Source organism: Mycteria americana, chromosome 2 (assembly GCF_035582795.1).
Source record: "Mycteria americana isolate JAX WOST 10 ecotype Jacksonville Zoo and Gardens chromosome 2, USCA_MyAme_1.0, whole genome shotgun sequence".
Taxonomy (NCBI): domain Eukaryota; kingdom Metazoa; phylum Chordata; class Aves; order Ciconiiformes; family Ciconiidae; genus Mycteria; species Mycteria americana.
In genome coordinates, this window is record NC_134366.1 from 119,728,596 (window position 1) to 119,747,078 (window position 18,483).

The window sequence follows — 18,483 nt, forward strand, 5'->3', positions numbered from 1 at the left end:
GCAGAACTCTCATAAGTATCCTTCTGTTTGTACAACTGTGCTTGTAAAATAAATGAATTTAATCAGCTATGCTTCTGCTAGGAGGATTGTTATTCTGAGGACTGTCCCTTTCTCCACATGCCATCTGTAAAAAGTGAAGAAGTACAGTTTCACCCTGTCTGTCAGTTACATTGTGAGAATCCACACAGTCAAATATGGTCAAAAACAGACAATGGGTGGATTTTGCCAAAATGCACAAATTCACTTTCCCTCCACCTGAAACAGAACAGTGAGAAATTACTATTAATTTCCTGAGTGAAAAAATCATTAATTGGGAATGGAATTGGGGTTTCATTCAGATCTAGCTGTACAGAATGCAGCCAAGGGTCCTAAACTGAGAATACTTTTTAAAGATAAGGAAGGGAATAAATATGTCTAAAGAGCCTTTGATAAACGGCACACAACTGCATGTGGTTTCCATATTTCCATTAGTGATGTGTATGTGCAGTGGTCTGAGCACGCAGAGTAAGTCTAATGTCTTTGGAGTGCACCGATGCTTCTGTACAGAGGCAGGCTATCTGAGCTAGGCAAAATGTTCAACAAGGCCAGGATATGTCAGATCCACTGTGCAAATACTATGGAATTTATCTGCTCATGTGCAGTGAATCAAGTGTATCCAGAATGTATCACCAGATGTGCACTGGCCAGAGTTGGGAGTTGCCAGAATGCTGGAAATGTCCCAAATCCTTGAAATTCTTCTTGGTGAAAACTTCAGGGGTGCTTGGTAGTCTATACCTATAACAGAATCAGTTAGCTGAAAAAAACTTACAAAACCACAAAGAATTAAATTGAATCTCCAGGGAAGATGATGGCACTTATCTCTGCAACAAGGAGCTTGTGAGGACTTCTGTAGACCCTGGTTTCAGATAGAATAATTCCAAAAGAAGTGTAGGCTGTATGATCAAGCCATAAACTTTACAATAGAGGAATAGCTGTCCTGGTTGCAGACATCTTTTACTTATGCAATGATGTATCTCAGTCCATGATGACTTTGTGTGAATTGTCAGCAGTTTGAATCTGCCCAATAAGCTGCATGCTCCAACTATCCCCATTCATTCTGAAGGATTAGAGTCAATAGGCATATTGAAGCACATAAAATAGAAGTTGACTGCCTCATCTACCTAAAAGCTCTTTGCCTGTCTTCTTTTTCCCTGGCATACTGCATGCTGACCACCTGTTCATCATTCAAATACATTACAACTGGCTTCATTATGAACAAGGCTTTTCCCTGACTTTTGGTGAACCATTAATGCTATGTCCTTCACCACAAGGTGTGCCTGCTGAGCTATACATACAACAAATCCATCTAACCTTTGAATTCTTCCTTCTTGTAATTTCTTTAAGAATTGAACATTGTAGAGTGTGAATGTGACAAATTCTGCCACATGCAATTGCAGACCACCTTATTAGGGATTTGATTCCTCTGCTTTCTCAGCTTGAGGCATTTTGCCCCTGTAGGAAAGCTCTGAATGACATAATTCTGACAGTACCTACTCAGGTTTTCAGTTTTCCTGTAGTGAGTTGTAGTCATGCATCTGGCTAAAACCAAGCTCTTACAAATGAAAGCAACTTGCTTGGACATCTAATGAAAACATCGTGCTCCACTTTCGTGCTGAGCTATAGTGAACTAGTTACTCTTTCTTAAGGTCAAATTAGTATTTGTACACGATTCACTTTCTGGTATTGGGTGGTGTGTGAATCTCTGGTTTGGAGCAAATGGGCAGCTGAGTAGCTGGAAAAAATCAAGCTAAAAGAGTTTACCTTACCATGAAAAGAGCTGGCCAGCAGTTAGAAGTAAATGCATTTAATCTAAAAATTCTTCCAGCTTTTCTCGGGACCACCATAGTCTCTTGCAAAATGCTGAACAGTAATTCCCAAACAGAGATGGGCTCAATGGTGGAAAGATGAAGTAGCAAGTACTTACATGCAAAGTTGGCTGCAAGGTATTTTAACAAATAGAATATAGTCAACCAAACTAGATTAGTGAGCTGAGAAGTCTACAACTGAACTCTGTACAGATCCATATGGATCTGTTGCCATCCATATGGATATCTCTCAAAGCTTGTTCAAAGCTACAATTGTCTAATGTGATAACGGAGCCTGACAGCTCAACAGTGAAACAGTGAGGATTTTGTACATAGCACTTGCCTTCCTTTCTAGTGGGAATAAGTATGATAAATGCAATTCAATCAATAACTTGTGCTGGACTTCAGATAGCAAACTGTAAAAGTTACATCAATGTCTTTAAGAATGCAAATATCATTTGCTAAAAGTTCAGTTTAATGATACATGGTATCTTCTGCCTGAGTTTTATGTCTGTTATGACTACTTGGATTTTATAGCAGGATATGATGACAGTCACCTATTTATCTGTAAATGGCTCATTTAAGTGATGATTCTGTGGTTGCTCATCTTTATCATACCTACCTCTTCCTAAGAGAGATAAAAATATGTTTTACCAGATGGCTTTACTCTTCTCTTTATCTTTTTTTTTGGTTTGGTTTTTTTTGTTAGAGGGGCATCTAAGATCTCTTGAACTCACAATTCTGAGTATGCAGCTTTTCTTAATAAAAGATTTTTCTTAAGAACATGCTGAATGACTGAAGAGGAACAATGTTCTGTAAAGATGCAACTCATTAAATTTGCCTCTTTTCTTCCATTTTGTTTATTGCAGATACTTATTGTTTCTTAATAAATTGGCTCATACACTAATCTCAGTCTCCACTGAAATCAGTGGCTGCAACTCTGCAGATTGCCTTAAAATTTGATCACGTTAAAGAGAATCAGAGGTGAACATAATCAGCTAGGATTTGAAGAGATGCAGTACCTTGCAGGGTGAAGCTAACAACCTCTTGCTTTTTATTTGGATCCTGGGGCAAAACTCCAGTGCAACTTAGTTGGATTGAAATGTTCTTTCTTCTTATCTTTGCGGGACCCAGAAAACTCATCATGAGACCTTAATGTTTCCATACCATTATTCATTTCATTATAAATCGTCGAATTTATTGGAAGTCAGTGGGATGCTTGATGGTGAGCAGACAAAAGGGCTGAGTCCAGGGTGAATGTGGTGACTTGAGCTTGGGGTTTTGGAATGAAGCTTGGCCAGCACAGCACTTGCCATCAGCACTTTTTCTTCAGAGCTTCGCTGTTCCTTTGGCACAAGTCTATTGACTGAAGGTTATTGTAGGCAAATTATGTCACTGTAACAAATGACCCTGGAAAGAAATGGCAGGGCTACGGTGTAATGTGAGTGAAGGTAATGAATGACCTGGGAAGTAATGGATAGCTCTTGAAGACTGGCTGATAGATGCCTACGTGAACAATAATGAATACTGAATACAGATTTTATACCATTGGAGAGTAATGTAAAAGAGGGAACCCTCTTCCACCACTGAGCTTTCTTGTCCAGCAGGAAAATGGAGGGCAGCATTTCTGCTTTGCCTTTCAACTTTAGGTCTGGAGCAATACTGCACCGATAGTGCATGAGGTGAGAGAATACTGTGCAGAAAGCATGTTACTGGCAGAAGAGCCTCACCAAAGTGGTCAATAGGATGTCTTCAGCATCCTCATCTGCATCAGATTTAGTTATAATGAGAACAAGGCATCTGACCTAGACTGGATTTAACTTAAATGAAGTCAGGATTCAAAAAAATAAAGAGCTCCATCTCCCTCTGTTAAGTTTTGAGTATAGCACAACTGAAAACACACTGTTATTCATACTGCAGTGCAGAGGGTTAGGATTTAGCCACATTTTCAATAGCTGAAGTCAAGGTCTTGAGGCTTTCCAGGATAATGCGATTACTGGGCAGACAAAGACACTTTAAATTAAAAGAATATTGAATTTTGCCTGATTGAGATGGACAGCTCAGAAAAACAAAATATTAAAATTACAGTCTTCTATGATGTGTGTTGTAGATTAATGAAGTAAAAGAATCCATATAGTTTTACTAGTGAAAAAGGCATTTATTTTCACAAATATGACTGGAATTTTTTTTGTATTCAGAATTCCTTATAACAGAAGAAAAACATTAAAAACCCTTTCTGAGATGTGATTTTAATACCTCACTATTGCAACAGTAGCAACTCTTGCGGCACTGTTAATACACCATACCAAGGCTCTAGGTTTGATTTCAGCCCATTGTGTTTAATCTCTAAAGACAGGACTCTTTTTTCCAAAATTGTTTCTCTTTTTCAGAGTTGCTTCTGAGTGGAAATGGAGTATCTCTGTTACACCATAACCATGCATGAAATAAAAGCTTTTTAGCTCAGAAGGGAAGGCTGGAGACTGATAACAACATTGCTGAGAAGCTGTGCTTAACTTCTTTCTGTTGCATGCAGTATTCTTTAAATTTTATCAGTAGCCTTCAAGCCAAAGTAAAACTTTACTCCTTTTAGAAAATCCTAAGGATTCCTGGTCCAGTAGTAGTAATCTTGAAATGCTTTGTCTGTTGTTTCGTTATTCCAGCGCATAAGAGCAACACCATTCGAAAGTTCAGTAAAGCGTTTGTGTGAAGATTAATAAGTGGGAAGCAAAGCATCCCTTAGACTTCACACAGGCTGCAGAAAAGCCCAGAGCAAATGTCTAAATCGCAGTCCTTAAAACTTGTGAGCCCCGATCGTGCTGTTCGGGGAGGCGGCGTTGCTGCCTCGGAGAGCTCCAGTTAAACACCATTTTCCACACCAGCCAAGTGCACGCTGTACACTTCCTCCTCGCTTCTGGCAGCGGGCCAGTTGTCCTCCTGGTTTTGATCAATTCACAATGTGAAGAGAAGGTTTAGCGACTGGAAGAGTTAGTTTACTAACTCTTGTGTTCCTCAGCAATAAAGCATCCAAAGGTGGAGTAAAATAACAGGGTTATTGCGGTCAGGGTGCCACAAGGGCCGGGGGCACCTTGAGGGCCATGGGGGCTCCCTGTGGGGTCCGTCAGGGTAGGTCCTGTCAGCCAGGTCCTGTCAGCCAGGGCCCATCGCAGCGCCCCAGCCAGGAGCAGGGCAGTCGGGGGGCACTGGGGCAGCTCCGGGCATCGGGCACCTCCCTGGGGCCAGGCCAAGGTCGGGCAGGGACGTGGGTCAGTGGATGGGCCCAGCTCGGTGCCGGGGGGAGCTCTGAGGGGAGCTGGAGACCATCCCTGCTGCGGCATCGCTGAGGCAGGGGCTGATGGCCCCAGGGCCTGAAATGGGGTCCTGGGCTGAGGTGGGAGGAACCCTAGGCAGTGGGCAGGGACAGACAGGGCTGCAGTGCCTCAGGGCCATGACGATTGATGTGCCGGTGTCAGTGTGGTATGATAATCTTTTCACAAAATAAATGGTTTTCCTTATATTTTTCCATATCTCTGACTCTACACTAGAAGCTTGTCATGAAAACCTGTATGTTCAGAGACCTGTCTCATACCCATGTCTGTATTTTGCTTGCCTTACGATGTGGCTGATAATCATTACTTCTTTCAAGGCCTGTTTCCCGCCATTTTGAACCTGGCCAGCAACGCTCACATCTCCACCAATGCCACCTGTGGGGAGAAGGGACCGGAGATGTTCTGCAAACTGGTGGAGCATGTCCCGGGACGGCCCCTGCGCAACGCACAGTGCCGCGTCTGCGACCACCACAGTGCCAATCCCAAAGGCAAGTTTCATGGGGTTTTGTTTTGGTTTCATTGGTCTGTGTCATTCTTTTTGACCCTTCGCCATCAATACAGGGTGCATTGGGGTAACATATTTTTTACTGTTAGTCTCTCTACTACATGAGTGAAACTACCTTTGAGCAAAGGGCTGACAGAAAGTGTGAGCACCTTAAATCACTGTTAAGCACCGCAGAGTCCAATGACAGCCTTTTTGTCTAGGGGCAGATTTCAGCTTTTACTTCTTTATGACAGGAAGAAATTGTGCTCAGTGTGAAATAAATGTGCTGGGTCAGAGAAAATGCAGCGAGATGTATTTTCAAGAGATGTTTAATTTTTTGCTTTAAAACAGAGCAGCACCCAATTTCCAGTGCAATAGATGGTACCAATAACTGGTGGCAAAGTCCCAGCATTCAGAATGGGAGGCAATACCACTGGGTCACCATCACCTTGGATTTAAGGCAGGTGAGTAGCATTTAGGTGAGTGTCATTTGTTGTATGTAGGATGTAAGCCAATGGAACAGATGGCAGTTCTTCTGTGTTTAGATGGTAGCAGTTTAGATGGTTTAGTAGTTAGCCGTTTAGTAGCACATAAGTAATCATGGAAAGTTAAAGCTAATATGAACTGATTTTAAACAGATGTGTTTTTCAATTATTATCTAGAACATCTTGGAGATTTCATTCCTATCAGACTGGACTGGAAATGACTATGTTTGTAAGCATATAGGTCACAGGTTGTTTTCCTTCACGGCACAGTAACAATTGTATATGTGTGGATGAGAGTGTTTACACAGGTGTTTCTTCTGTCTTGGTAACCTTCCTTTGCCTGACCTTGCTGTCTTTTCCCCGGCAGTCATCTGATACTGTTTTCTTCCACCTTTGACTTCATGCAGGTTACTTGAAGTCTGGCTTATCAAAGACTTGTTTTCAAGCAGTAAACAGTGTTTTCAGGGTATTGTCGTAAGTGCAGATTTTATATGTGGGGATGTATCTGTTTCTGTTTATTAACTATAACTATCAGCCTGTCACCTGATCATTGTACAGTTTCTTAGTAAAAGAGTAAATGATTTGGAGTAGGACATGGTAGAAACATTTGACATTTCTGTAAGAAAACAGAGCACAATATACTTCCAAATATGAACTCTTTGATCCATACATATTGTAACTCAGATACTGAGTTTCAGAGGAGGAGAGAAAAGTAAGTGACTGGAGGATTATTGTATTCACATCAATTATCTTACAGTAGATCTCAAGTTAAACTCTTCTGTTTAACTTTCTCAGTATTTTTGCATATTTACATTCAATATGTAAACCTGTTAATGCAACGTAATGGTCAGATTGAAGTGTAAAATGTCAGAAGGTTCAATTGCAGGATCTCCAGAACCCTGGAAACATAGACTTTCCTCAGTTGAGGGATATCCTTCAGGACTAGAAAGCAAAACATGCATAAAATGGGGCAAAGTTACTGTTGCTGAAAGAAAAGTTGATTTGCCACTTTCTGTGCTTCTCTTCTGACTGATTCTGATCACCATCTTGTTGGAAGGAGCACTGGGAAGAAATGTTCTATGTTATATTTTCTATGAACTCTTGCTGTCGGTTGTTCTGAAGAGTTAGGGATTATATCTCTAAAACACTGATTTCTGACCCTGGGGAGGCTGGAACTGTCTGGGCAGAAGTTGGTTCCTCTGTTTTGGCACTTTACGGCAAAGCTCAGAGGGATTCATCATTCTTAGGTAGGAGGCTGCTAAACTGTACAGACCATTTGCTAATTGTGCTGGTTTTGGCTGAGGTAGAGTTAATTTTCTTCACAGTAGCTACTATGGGGCTATGCTTTGGATTTGTGCTGAAAACAGTGTTGATAATACAGGGATGTTTTCCCTACTGCTGAGCAGCGCTTACACACAGTCAAGGCCTTTTCTGCTCCTCATACCACCCTGCCAGTGAGTAGGCTGGGGGGGCACAAAAAGTTGGGAGGGGACACAGCTGGGACAGCTGACCCCAACTGACCAAAGGGACATTCCATACCATATGACATCGTGCTCAGCAATAAAGCTGGGGGGAGGTTGGCTGGGGGGCCGCTGCTCAGGGACTGGCTGGGCATTGGTCAGTTGGTGGTGAGCGATTGTTTTCATTTGCATTGCTTGTCTTTCTTGGGTTTTATTTCTCTCTTCTTTGTTATTTTCCTTTTCATTACTATTGTTGTTATTATTATTATTATTATTATTATTATTATTATTATTATTATTAAATTATTTAAGTCTTCTTATCTCAACCCATGAGTTTTCTCATTTTACCCTTCCAGTTCTCTTCCCCCCATCCTGCTGAGGGGTGCAGGGAGTGAGCGAGAGGCTGTGTGGTGCTTAGTTGCCATCTGGAGTTAAACCATACAGTCCTTTTTGGCACCCAATGTGAGGGTCAAAGGGTTTGAGATAATAACAGTTTGATCAGTATGTATTAAAAGGGATGTGTATCTGTTAACAGTTGTGGGTCATGATATTGATTCCTCTGTTCTCGATATTAGTTTATTTGATCTGTGCCACGCTTTTTTTTTGGCTGTACATGTTGAAGATTGGTGTTGGCTTTTGCAGTTTGCTGTGCTCTGCAGTGATTAGTGATGTTTTGCCTGGGATATTTATTACTAAAACACTGACATTGAGCTTAATCTGGTATTTGGGCTCTGTATTGAAGCCATTATTGTACTTCGGGTAGCATCTCATGGAGACAATTAACAATTATACTTCTTCCTCTGAGAGGTTTTTTGTGGGGGAAATACAGAATGGCACCTTCGCTACCTTCTTCTCTGATGTTTTCTCCCTTGTTACAATAACTTCTCAGTATCTTGAACATCCTTGGGTAGTTAAAATACTTATATTGTTATTTCTTAGGAATATTGCTTCGGTTTTGTCTAAGGTTAACAAGCAATTTAGGAATATGACCCAGACTCTGTGAGAGTATGGTCATGGGTGGCACGGCATGTGGGAGAATATGGGCAGGTATCTAGAGAACTTCTCACCTCCAATGGTCTGGAACATCACTCCCGAACAACTACAGGATCCTGATGAAGTGATAGAATGTTTAAAAAAAAAATGCTGTGGCTGTTCCAAAGAGGCACAACTTACCACACTGTGCTGGGCCCTGGCCAGCATCTACCAAACACTGCTTGATATTATGCAGCATCCTCAGGGAGAAGAGAAGGAAAACAAACCAACAGACACTATGACTAAACCAGACACTATATTAGTCGCCCCATAACTAAAAAGAAATGATGGAAGTCAGCTCGTTTAGTAAGGGATGAAGAAGTTTCTCCTAAGACGGAGGAGGAAAAAGAATCAGGAGAGGCAGCCTATTCTGCAGCAGAGCAGTCACAAGAACAGGAGGAGGAAAAGACTGAAATGAAACAGAAACCACCAGATCCCTATCCCTAAGTGAGCTGCAAGATACGCAAAAAGATTTTAGCTGTCAACCAGGTGAGCTAATTCTCAGCTGGTTACTCTGATGCTGGGATATTGGGGCCCGTAGTCAGGAATTGAAGGGTAAGGAAGCCCAGCAGCTAGGATCCCTTGCTAAGGATAAGGCCATTGACAAAGGGATTGGGAAAAAGGCAGGAGTCCTCAGTCTTTGGCAGCGACTCCTGTCAAGTGTGAAGGACAGGTATCCCTTCAAGGAAGAACTTCGAAATTCCCAAAGCAAATGGACCAGCATTGAGGGAGGTATCCAGTATCTAAGGGAATTAGCTAGCCATGTTGGAGGTGATCTATAGCAACCTGGATAACGACCAGGCATACAAAGACCTGGATGAAATCTGGTGCACACAGTCCATGTGGCAAAAGTTTGTACGAAATGCACCGACATCATACACCCACACCCTGGCAATAATGAGCTGGACAGACACAGAGGCACCAACCATAGATGAACTGGCCAGACAACTCCGAGAATATGAAGACAATCTCGCTTCCTTAATGTGGGCCTGTGTCTTGGCTGTGGACAGACTGACTCAAAAAATGTCTGAGCAAGCCGAGAAGGGTAGGTCTTCCTCACGCACTCCAACCAAAGCGTTGGCTATTAAGAGTCAGCCTTTTTCTGTTCAAGGGAAAGGGTACTGGGGGCACACACCACGTACAACCCTGTGGTTCTTCCTGTGTGACCAGGGGAGCACATGAGGAAGTGGGATGGTGAACCTACCTGGAGACTAGAAGCTTGGATACAGGAACTGCAAGGAAAAACAACAGCTAAAAAGCATCCATCCAGGAAAATTACTGCTCCAGTGTGTGTTGGGCAGAGTAGAAGGGCTGGTCGTACTCTTGACCCTGGGACTTCTGTTTTGCAGTTAGAAAAATCAAGTAATGAAGACTCCAACCAGGACTAGAGGGGCCCTGCCTTTGGCCAGGCAGAGGAAAGGGACAACTGGGTTTACTGGACCGTGTGGATTTGATGGCCTGGCACATCAGCCCCATGGGAGTAGAAAGCTCTAGTGGACACTGGTGCACAGTGTACGCTAATACCATCAGAATACAAAGGGGCAGGATCCATCTGTATTTCTGGAGTGATGGGAGGATCCCAAGAACTATCTGTGTTGGAGGCTGAGGTAAGCCTAACTGGGAATGAGTGGCAAAAGCATCCTATTGTGACTGGTCCGGAGGCTCTATGTATCCTTGGCTTAGACTACCTCAGGAGAGAGTACTTCAAAGACCCAAAAGGGTACTGGTGGGCTTTTGGTACAGCTGCCTTGAGTACAGAGAAGATTAAACAGCTGTCTAGCTTGCCTGGTCTCTCAGAGGATCTGTCTATGGTGGGGTTGCTGCAGGTTAAAGAACAGCAGGTGCCAGTTGCTACCATGACAGTGCACCGGTGACAATATCGCACCAATTGAGACTCCCTCGTTCCCATCCATAAGTTTATCCAGTGACTGGAGAGTCAAGGAGTGATCAGTAAGACCTGTTCACCCTTTAATAGTCCCATCTGGCCACTGTGAAAGTCTAATGGAGAGTGGAGGCTAACAGTGGACTATCGAGGCCTGAACAAAGTCACACTGCCACTGAGTGCTGCCATACCAGACATGCTAGAACTCCAGTACAAACTGGAGTTAAAGGCTGCCAAATGGTATGCAACAATTGATATCGCCAACGTGTTTTTCTTGATCCCTCTGCCAGCAGAGTGCAGGCCACAGTTTGCTTTCATATGGAGAAGCATCCAGTACACCTGGAATCGACTGCCCCAGGGGTGGAAACACAGTCCTGCCATTTGTCATGGATTGATACAGACTGCACTGGAACAAAGTGAAGCTCCTGAACACCTGCAGTATATTGATGACATCATTGTGTGGGGCAACACAGCGGAGGAAGTGTTTGAGAAGGGGAGAAGAATAATCCAGATGCTTTTGAAAGTTGGTTTTGCTATAAAACAAAGTAAGATCAAAGGACCTGCACAGGAAATCCAGTTTTTAGGAATAAAATGGCAAGATGGGCGTCGTCATATCCCATGGATGTGATCAATAAAATAACAGCTGTCTCCACCAACTAGCAAAAAAGAAACACAAGCTATCTTAGGTGTCACGCGTTTTTGGAGAATGCATATTCCAGGTTATAGTCTGATCGTAAGCCCTCTCTATCAAGTGACCCGGAAGAAGAATGACTTTGAATGGGGCCCAGAGCAGCAGCAAGCCTTTGAACAAATTAAACGGGAGATAGTTTGTGCAGTAGCACTTGGGCCAATCCAGACAGGACAAGATATGAAAAACATGCTTTACACCTCAGCCAGGGATAACAGCTCCACCTGGAGCCTCTGGCAGAAAGCGCCTGGTCAGCCTCTAGGGTTTTGGAGCCGGGGATACAGGGGATCTGAAGCCCATTACACTCCAACTGAAAAAGAAATATTAGCAGCATATGAAGGAATTTGGGCTGCTTCAGAAGCAGTTGGTACTGAAGCACAGCTCCTTTTGGCTCCTCGATTGCCTGTGCTGGGCTGGATGTTCAAAGGGAGGGTCTCCACTACACATCACGCAACTGTGATGCTACATGGAGTAAGTGGGTCACTGGTAATGCAATGGGCTCAGATGGGAAACTCCGACTGCCTGGGAGTCTTGAAAGTGATCATGGACTGGCCAGAGGGCTGAAACTTCGGAGTGTCACCAGAGGAGGTGACTCGTGCTGAAGAGGCCCCTCTGTATAATAAATTACCAGAAAATGAAAAACAATATGCCCTGTTTACAGATGGATCCTGTTGTATTGTGGGAAGACATTGAAGGTGGAAAGCTGCTGTTTGGAGTACTACATGACAAGTCGCAGAAACTGCTGAAGGACAAGGTGAATTGAGTCAGTTTGCAGAGGTGAAAGCCGTCCAGCTGGCTTTAGAGTCTGCTGAATGAGAAAAATGGCCAGTACTTTATCTCTGTACTGGCTCATGGATGGTGGCAAATGCTCTGTGGGGGTGTCTACAGCAATGGAAGCAGAGCAGCTGGCAGCGCAGAGGTAAACCCATCTGGGCTGCTGCATTGTGGCAAGATATTGCTGCTCGGGTAGAGAAGCTGGTTGTAAAGGTATGTCAACGTAGATGCTCATGTACCCAAGAGTCGGGCCACTGAAGAACATCGAAACAATGAGCAAGTGGACCAGGCTGCTGAGATTGAAGTGGCTTAGGTGGATCTGGACTGGCAACAGAAGGGTGAGCTATTTATAGCTTGATAGGCCCATGACACATCAGGACATTTAGGAAGGGATGCAACATACCAATGGGCTCGTGATCGAGGGGTGGACTTGACTATTGATGCCATTGCACAGGTTATCCGTGAATGTCAAACGTGCACCATAATCAAACAAGTCAAGCGGCTAAAGCCTTTTTGGTATAGAGGACGATGGCTGAAATATCAATATGGGGAAGCCTGGCAGATTGATTTTATTGCACTACCACAAACCCGCCATGGCAAGCACCATGTGCTTACAATGTTGAAAGCGACTACTGGATGGTTGGAAACATACCCTGTGACCCATGCCACTGATCGGAACACTCTCTTGGGCCTTGAAAAGCAAGTTTTAAGGCGACATGGCACCCCTGAAAGAATTGAGTCAGACAACGGGACTCATTTCCAAAACAATCTCATAAATGCCTGGGCCAAGGAGCGTGGCATTGACTGGGTGTATCACATCCCCTATCATGCACCAGTCTCCAGGAAAAGTGAACGATACAATGGACCGTTAAAAACTACGCTGAGAGCAATGGGTGCTGGGACACCAAGCATTGTGATACACATATAGCAGAAGCCACTTGGCTAGTTAACACTAGAGGATCTGCCAGTCGACGTGGCTCTGCCCAATCAAAACCCTTGTGCACTGTGGAAGGAAATAAGATCCCCATAGTACATATAAGGAACTTGTTGGGAAAAATAGTCTGGGTTATTTCTTCCTCAGGAAAAGGGTAAACCTGTTCATGGGATTGTTTTTGCTCAAGGACCTGGGTGCACTTAGTGGGTAATGCAGAAGGATGTGGGAGTCCAATGTGTAACTCAAGGTGATTTAATCCTGGGTGAAAATAATCCATGATTTGAGTCACATATTATGGGAATTACTATAGCAGGAACCCCTTGTTGCTAGCCAGGCTAGGAGCAAGGGGAGGAGTTCATTGCAATGTTAAACCCTATAACCTGGCCCAAAGGGACCAGGGGTGGAGATTGTAATGGAAATACCTTTAAATTGTTGTAACCCATGATCCGAGTTGCATGCTATAGGAATTACTATAGCAGGAACCACCTGAACCAATGGAGGACAAGCCTTAGAAGAAGCAGTGCAAGTGCAGCAGTGACCCGACCTGAGCTGGCTTTGGTGCCCAATACCTCTACACAATACACCACCTCTTCTGTCCTGAGTGACCACCATAACAGATGGAGCCCAAAGTCATGGACATTTTGTGGACGTTTGTGGGCATTTATGGACATTTTACAGACATTTCACAGGGGTGGTTCATAGACTAAGGGAATGGTATCTGTGTATTATATTAAAGGATGGGAAGGGGAGTGGTGGTTAATGAGGTTGTATTGGACAGTGTGGGACCTGAGCACAACGTAAATGGTATGGAATAAGGGATGGAGAATGTGCTAGTTTTGTCTGGGGTAGAGTTAATTTTCTTCACAGTAGCTACTATGGGGTTGTTTTGGATTTGTGCTGAAAACAGTGTTGGTAATACAGGGATGTTTTCCTTACTGCTGAGCAGCGCTTACACACAGTCAAGGCCTTTTGTGCTCCTCATACTGCCCTGCCAGCGAGTAGGCTGGGGGTGCACAAAAAGTTGGGAGGAGACACAGCCAGGACAGCTGACCCCAGCTGACCAAAGGGACATTCCATACCATATGACATCGTGCTCAGCAATAAAGTATGGGGGAGGTTGGCTGGGGGGCCGCTGCTCAGGGACTGGCTGGGCATTGGTCAGTTGGTGGTGAGCGATTGTTTTCATTTGCATTGCTTGTCTTTCTTGGGTTTTATTTCTCTCTTCTTTGTTATTTTCCTTTTCATTATTATTATTATTATTATTATTATTATTATTATTATTATTATTTCTATTATTTAAGTCTTCTTATCTCAACCCATGAGTTTTCTCACTTTTACCCTTCCAATTCTCTTCCCCTCATCCTGCTGGGGGGTGCGGGGAGTGAGCGAGAGGCAGTGTGGTGCTTAGTTGCTGGCTGGGGTTAAACCATGACACTAATTTATTAGTTTGTCTGTTAGACATGGAAGAATCAGAAGTCTCCTATCCTGCTCCAAGAAAAGACAAAATCATTTCTGAAGGAAATGTGTTTTTCTTGGCTTTTTCTTGTTGTTTTGCTTTGAACTGATCTATGTGTTGGCCTGAGCTGTTTGAAAATCATAGCTCAACAATCCATTATTAATATGGGGATGCTTCCAAACTCTGGAAGAAGCTTTGTTACTAAGAAATGCATACTTGAGGTGTGCAGTTGGTAGCAAGCTTTTGCAAGATCTCTAGACCCTGCTTGAAAGTTATTTTAAAGATTAAAACAGAAGGCTTAACTTTGATGTTTTAAAATGAAGCATAGGTTAAACAAGTGCCTAGTTTGCTCTTTAATTAGAAAGCAGAACTGTTAGGAAAATAATCACAGGGTACCTTTTGTCTGTGACAGAAGGTTTGGATAGGACTTCCTTGTTTGAAGAGTTGGCTTTGTGTTTGGTTTGTAAACGGACAAACAGGAAGGAAAAATGAAGGAGGAGGGAATGCCTTATTTTTTATCCTCCTATTTTCACTTTGGAAGCAGACCAGCTGAGCTGCCCTCTAAATCTTTTATTCTCCAGCCTTAGTGCTGTTGATGTTTCACCAAATACCTATCTTTCCTCTGCTGACCCATACTCAGTTTCACTAATTCGATTTGAAAAGTTTCCCCCAAGGGGCCTTTCTTCTGTGTTTTCCTTAGAGTGTTTGAGAGAGGGAAAGCATCTAGGGCTATGCAAACTGAATGTAAATTACTGCTCTGTGAGAAAGGATTTGGTTAATAGAGATCGCTTGAAGTCAATGAGGTATTAGAGCTGACTTGGTGTGCTTACTTTAAGCGAGTCAGCACAAGTAAAGAGTAACAAAAGAAAAATGTATGAAGGACCTTAGTGATTTTAGTAACTGTTTACTTCATAAATTTGCTTGAGAATGAGTTAAAATACTCTTCTAGGACCTTTAAAAGTATTCCTGAAAGTCAGTACCTGTAACTGTATGTGTTGCAGTATATCTTTAGCATTGGTACTTTTTTTTACACTTCAAGCTTTGTGCATTAAATCTGTCAAGTGGCGTATTAAAGTAAATATGTCCTTTAACTTTCCTTGCCAGAATATAGAATACGTTCACACCCTTTTGTGATGTGAAGAATGACCATCTGGTCATTATTTATGTTTTTTGAGTAATTACCAGAAGTTCTAGCAGTAAAAGGAATGCATTGTATCTTGGGATTGTTACCAATGTACAGTTTAGAGATACAATCCAGCAGTGGGGTTGGTGAGTGCTGGAACATAGCCTTGGCTGGCAAATATGGGGAAGATTCCCTTAGCTGGTGAAAACTGGCTCTACTCCAGTTTACCCTAGGTGAAGTTCTGGCCACAGTCTGTCCTGTGTCCTGTGATTTGGCTGTATTCACCTCTTGGCTCAAAGTTGAAGGGAGCAGAGGGTAGTCTTTCAGCTAATATTCTACCTTGCACTTAGTTTATGTAGTCTAAAAACAGCTGGACTGAAGAGCAGTTTGATAGAATCTCGTTAAGAAAAGAGGGCTGGCTAATAAAATCAGTATCGAAATTGCTGTTTTGATCTTTCTTCTTTGCAGTCTCTGTGCTATTTATAACTAATGCTAAGCATTTTGTAAGGGCAGCCAGCGGGTACTTCATGATTTCTTAGCTTAGATGGATCATAAGAACTAGGTACATGTATTCTGTTGTGCCTTTCAGTCTTTCCAGGACCTAGATGTATGATAGTCTTTCCTTTATTTTTTTCTTCCTCCCCCCCCCCCCCCCCCCCTTTCCATTAAATGTATGGCAAAGATCCAGAGCTGGGGAAAGAGTAGTTTAGCAATGAGGTGTAGTATTGATGTACAGGATACCAAGATTTGATTTATGACCTTGCGCTTCTTACACTGGCACTTCTACAGAAACAAAATGCGCAGCAGCAGTTTTAGATAAAACCAGCATTTTTTGCCTGAGTTTGACTCCTCTGGACAACTACTTTGTGAAATTATAATGAATTAAAATAAATGCTGACTATTATAAATGTCAGCAGCATGCTTGGGCCAGCTGTAAAATATTTCTCTGTAACACCATTAAATGAAGAATATTTCCCTCAGTTTTATTACCATGCTTCAGACTTTTAAAGGTATTTAAGGGTACTTTGTACTAGGCATAGCAGAAAGGCACAAGTTTATATGTCACAAAGTTCTTGAATTGTAAAGCAAGACCAGTTGTTCTTGGAAGGCCCAAGAAAACATCTCCACTTCTGATTAAGTCATAGCTCATGAATATTTCATGAGTACTGGATTACCACTCAGAGGCTGATGTAAGAGTAATTTGTAGTTTCTTCTATAAGAAAGTAAAAAATAATGTAAATATTATACTATGATTTGTACAGAGCTTTTATCTTGAAATCAATTGGCAAGAAGATATTTCTGTAAGGACAAATCCTTTGCTGATGTAAAAAGATATTCTGTTGACTTCACTGGACCAATGCTAATTTATTGTATGTGGCAAGCTTCATTAGAAGCCTTTTGTGGCTTTGTAAAACTGATGATGCAAGATTCAGGGTGCTCAGCTGTACATTCTTGCAATACGTTTCTTGAGTAAAATGCATTTTTCTTCTATTCCAAAACAATGGTTGCTGAATGAAATGAATCAAATGAATTAAGTGAATCAAAGTCTTAAAGAATAGATAATTCAGGAGACTAGAAATTCTACTGGATTTAGTTTATTTTGCACTTTTAACATCACAGACCCCTCAGAGCAAAATGTCACAAGCAATTGCTAGGCCTCACAGTCTCTAATAAGAGCCTGAAGCCATCTTTATCCCTTAAAAAGACATTTCTGTGAACAATATAGGCTGATACTCAGAATATCCCTTCATGTAGTCTTCTACTCTTTGAGAGTTTGCACAGATAAATTTTAGACTTTTTGGACAGTAAAATGAAATCTGGGAAAAAGAGGCTTTTCTGGTAACCAGGTTTATATGTGTTGACAGCACTGAACAGAATGGATTTTGCAGTTTCACTTAAAATGAGGAGTAATGTTAGTTGTAATAAACATTTTCACCACAGGAGTTGTCACGCTATTTTGAAAAACATACTTAGCTGTTTTTTAAATTCCCTTTCTGCACTCATCCTGAAGGAAAGATTTAGCTGAATTTATAAAACTAGGAGGAACCAGTCTGCCAAGAGCCTTTCATTCCTCCAGCCTTGTTAATTTTGCAGTCTTCTGCATTATATGGTTTACGTTATGCCAGTGTGATTTCAGGAAGGTATGCAATAGGACACTGAAAGTGATCCTGAGGTCCTAAAATCATATCCGCCTCTCAGGTTTTTCAATGTCAGGTAGAGTTTGGATTTGAATTGGGGTGTAGATTTGAAGTAGCAGTTGGTACCTCCATTCTTAATAGGTTAAGCATTTCTGAAATTTAGAAAAAAAATGTGTTAGGACACATCTTTCCCTTTGACTTTTCACTTTTGGAGCCTAGGGCTCAAATACTCATAGTTATGAAAAGACAGAATCTTCCCTTATCGTTGTCTCCGTTTGTGTAAATTGAAAACTATAACTGGGAGTCTTTATCCAAAAAGAGTACGAGGAAAACTGTGCTTGCCAGGGCATGTATCTGTGTGTGTTGTAGAGCACTGACCATGCCCTTGGAAATGGGGACTTTTGGCTAGCATCTGCTGCGTGGCCACTGCTGGCTGAGTTTACAGTCTTGAGCAAAAAAATACGCAAAATTTCGTGATGAATGGGGAAAAGGGTTCATTTATAAATCTGTTTCAAGAATAATGCACTTGGTGTTGCTGGATCTGCATTCAGGGAAACAAAGTCATTGGAAAGGCTAAATAAAGCAGAAGTGACTTGTAAGGTTGGTATTGCTGCTCCGAAGAAGAGGCTCTTCAGTACAAGTTTATTTGGCTGGTCTTTACAGTCGGGATTGAAATGCCTGTAAAATGACACTTGTAATCTATGGCTGCTTGGGAATTGCTAACTTGCTTTGGCTTGCCCTTTTTACCCTTGTAGCTCAATAAGGAAATGAGTTCTGGGAAAGCTATACAGTCAAATTAAAGTGTACAAATCATTAGCTTTTGCCACACAGCTCGAGTTTATCATGTGGCTGGCTGG

At 42.3% G+C, this 18,483-nt stretch overlaps 1 protein-coding gene across 2 annotated transcripts in view; it reads left to right on the top strand.

The window, feature by feature from the left end:
* LAMA1 (laminin subunit alpha 1) overlaps window positions 1-18,483 on the top strand; it is a 116,226-nt gene that overhangs the window by 20,181 nt on the left and 77,562 nt on the right. For both annotated transcript variants that reach the window (XM_075494391.1, XM_075494390.1), the window contains exons 2-3: window positions 5,488-5,658; window positions 6,006-6,118. In XM_075494391.1, the coding sequence (XP_075350506.1) occupies window positions 5,488-5,658; window positions 6,006-6,118 (284 nt within the window). The remainder of the gene's footprint in view (window positions 1-5,487; window positions 5,659-6,005; window positions 6,119-18,483) is intronic.